We start from the raw sequence: 3,423 nt of genomic DNA, 5'->3' as shown, positions 1-3,423 counted from the left end.
TCCCTCGTTAATACACCCAAACAATGGAATGACACGTACTTGCCATTCCATTCCCTCACAAACCAAAGAAAATTATGCATCCAGAAAATGAAATGCCCTTTTCTTTCTTTGGTAGAAGAAATGAAATGTCATTTGATTCTATATCATAAGGATCTCAATCATTTAGATCAGACGTTAGATACAAGTTTTGGACACACACATGATGAAAATGATCAGCACAACCTATCCCTCTTAGAATAGTATTACTAATATGGCCAGGATTGCCTGGCCAATTCTTTAAGAAAAAAATCGGTCTGCAATCTGAAATATCAGATACCTAGAGAAAAATAGATATATTTTTCTACCTTTGAAACAGAAAAAATTGTTAATCACGACGTGGCAAAGCAACTACCACTCCATTTATAGGTCCAGTACCAAAAGAATAGAATCCAGTACAGCTGACACTTTATGAATAAACCCAAATAACAAAAAGGAGAGACATTTGAAAACACTATACATGAGGAGTAAATCAGCTTGCTCATTGAATGTGCTTAGGGATTTCACCTTTTCTTAAAAGGGAAAGAGAGTACTCCGCAGTGTCAATGAGGTCATCAATGTTGTGCAGTGATCGTTCCTCAGACCCCAACAAAAAAATGGCACGTACCTCTGCCTTCTTAGCCATTCTAGAAGCTAAATTAAGCGGTAACTTCGGAGAGTTGAGGCTTCTTAGTATTTGGCGATACAGTGAGAGAACCCTTCCTCTATTTCGGGCCAAATCATTTGTTGTAGCCCATATCAAACCCTTTTCCATCTTGCAGGACTACAGCCATAAATAAAAGGAAAGCAAAATGGATTGATGGGATGACGCCAGGAAGACCAGAAACACACGGACACTTCAACAAAAGAAAAATGTTTCAACAAGAAATGATTCTTTGGGTGGGGGAAAAACAAAGATAACTTTGTTATATTAGAAAATTGTTAGCTATTCATTTCAATTGGAAATGGTTCCCTTGACAAATACAACTGTGATAGCGGTTCCATACCAAAAAATTAATCTAATAGAGAGAGTAGCTAATGCAGCATCATTGAATTCTAATTCATCATGTTAGAATGACTTATTCAAAGATAAGGTATCATAATTTCCCCTTGTCGTTAGCTAAGTCATTCTGATTTAAAAAGAAAAAAGTTGTTAGTTAGGTAGCTTGGCAACTTCTAGTTATACCAAAAAGCATCATAGTTCATTTTTTGCATCTACCAACCATGCACTCTAGTGTATAGTATTTCACCAATTTTACTAAGCTCATGGTCAAATGTCACTAAAATCATTAAGCCATTTAACCCAAACCTTGATTGTCCTGCTTTGCTCCCAAGACCCAGGTACAATCACAAGGTAAATTAGAAAGAGCTGAAATCTTAGCCACCTCATCTATAATGGGTGCAGAACTTGGATAATATGTTCAGCAAAAGAAATAATGAAATCAAGGTTAACCATAAAAAACAAAAAACAAAAAAGAAACTAAGTTCAGAAGTTGGCTGGTGTGTTTTCGCCAGAGACCCTAGAAATATCACTTACGTCCTCCTGGAAGATTTTGTGAATTTTTAAAAGAAGTCCTGGGAAGATGTAGAAAACCTCAAATTTAACACATGAAATACAGCACTTAGTATTTAAGGAGAATGGCAGTGAGGCTCCCAGCGGAGGAAAAAAAGCAATGAAGGCCCTGAACAACTGAAAGCTCATATATATATATATATACAAGTCAATCGATAAACTTTTAATTATGTATAGATGAACCTTCGATTGTTCGGGGCCTCACTGTTTCCCCCCCTCTTATTGGGGCCCTCACTACCATTCTCCCTAGTATTTATTAACATCAAACAAACTCACATATAGTTTCTCACTTCTTAATACCATTACTTATATGTAGAACATAGGCAGACCTATATTACACTCAGTGGGGACATCTGCGCCCACTGAAATCTTTGAGATATGCATAGTTGATATGATACCCTTTATACTTTGAAACAACTCAAGCCAAGTCATTTACAAGATCATACATCACAAATACCTTGAGAATTTTCTAAATTGATGATAATATAAAGAGATTAATAAACAGAATGCAAATACACAACGAATCCAACACAGAATAAAAATGAAGAGGGCAGAAATTAAACTCAATCTGTAAATAATACCAAATTCAAAAGCGTCAAAATTCAAATGATTACACGACCAAATTCAAAGCCAAAGTAAAATGAAAAATTCCAAACAAAGCAAGAACAACCACGCAGGGAACAGATGATGCGGGAACAAATGCAAAGCCAGATTGAACATGCGAGTATTTTTAACTTAAACCCCACACTAGAGATTAAACGCAACTTCCAAGCCACCCAACGGAAGTTACCCGAAGTCAAGAACCAAATGATATATTAAAGGGGACACAGCTTTGATTAACCAGAAAGAATAAGAATCGGAACCATCCACACCTTTAACTTTCTGCGATTAAACGGAACAGCACGAAGAAGGTGGCCGACAGGAAGGGTAAGATCACCTGTGGCGGCCCTGCTCTTCAGCTTGTGCTCTCAGTTGTTCTTCGCTCGTGCTTCTCAGCTTTTTTTTTTTTTTTTTTGGGACCTTCAATGATTCTTCTTGCTCTTCGGCGAGGCCCATTTCTCTCCTTTCTCCCTTTTTTTTTCGGTCATCTCTTTTCCCCGATTTGTTCACTGCCATTTATCATTTTATATTAAAAATTAATTTTAGAAATATAAAAATAAAAAATTGAGAATATTCTGTTAAGTTAAACATTTTAAAATGTTTTCTCTAATTGAAATTTATGTTAAAAAATAAAATTGATCATTTATCATTATAAAATTAATAAAGTTTAGAGACACAAATTATGTTTCCACAATTTTTTGATTTCATCACGAATGTTCTGGAAAATGATATCATCACTTCCCATTGCAATTTTCACGAGTCGCCAGCACATGTCCACAAAGATACCAATTTACTTCTCTCTCTCTCTCTCTTTTTTTTTTTTATCATAAAGGTCATCTTAAAACTTTTACTTTTTCTTCAACTGAATATAAGAGATTCTCGATGAGTGTTTACATTTTGGGCTACTTCACTTAACATGTAAAGTAAATCTTTTAACTTAAAAAATTATTTCAATCATTTTCTCACACATTTTAATTTCTATTTAAATCTAAATTTCTGCGGTAAAGTTTTAAATTTATTGGAATTTCGTTGTATTAGTTTCATCTCATCCATTTTCTATTATGAATTTCTTCCTCGAAAATTTTTTTGCATGATTACTCTAAAGTCTCATTTGATTATTAAAAAAATAAAATAAAATTGATTAAAAAAATTAAAATAAAAATATACTAAATTACATTTTCTTAGTATGATAAATATAATAAAGTTCACCATATATACTATAAATATAGGAATCA

The 3,423-nt window shown here is 33.9% G+C and overlaps 1 protein-coding gene across 2 annotated transcripts; it reads right to left on the bottom strand.

Annotated features, from left to right (window-relative positions):
- Positions 1-317: 317 nt before the first annotated feature.
- Positions 318-2,663, bottom strand: LOC129299295 (uncharacterized). 2 transcript variants are annotated; one of them, XM_054937766.1, is made up of 2 exons: positions 2,461-2,663; positions 318-872 (listed from the first exon to the last, which is right to left on the bottom strand). In XM_054937766.1, the coding sequence occupies exon 2, from the start codon at positions 788-790 to the stop codon at positions 518-520; it is 273 nt and encodes a 90-aa protein (XP_054793741.1). In that variant the 5' UTR covers positions 791-872; positions 2,461-2,663; the 3' UTR covers positions 318-517. The 2 variants fall into 2 exon arrangements, with proteins under 2 accessions (XP_054793741.1, XP_054793740.1); XM_054937765.1 differs by having other exon boundaries at positions 318-799.
- Positions 2,664-3,423: the final 760 nt, after the last annotated feature.

This window comes from Prosopis cineraria, unplaced genomic scaffold, assembly GCF_029017545.1.
Source record: "Prosopis cineraria cultivar Desert tree isolate PC_DT_omini unplaced genomic scaffold, ASM2901754v1 PC1111, whole genome shotgun sequence".
NCBI lineage: Eukaryota > Viridiplantae > Streptophyta > Magnoliopsida > Fabales > Fabaceae > Prosopis > Prosopis cineraria.
Note: the sequence above shows the minus strand (reverse complement) of the source record. Positions and strands in the feature narration are given on the sequence as shown.

Excerpts from the sequence above, each read along its gene's own strand:
- LOC129299295 (XM_054937766.1), bottom strand. The coding sequence starts at position 790 with ATGGAAAAGGGTTTGATATGGGCTACAACAAATGATTTGGCCCGAAAT.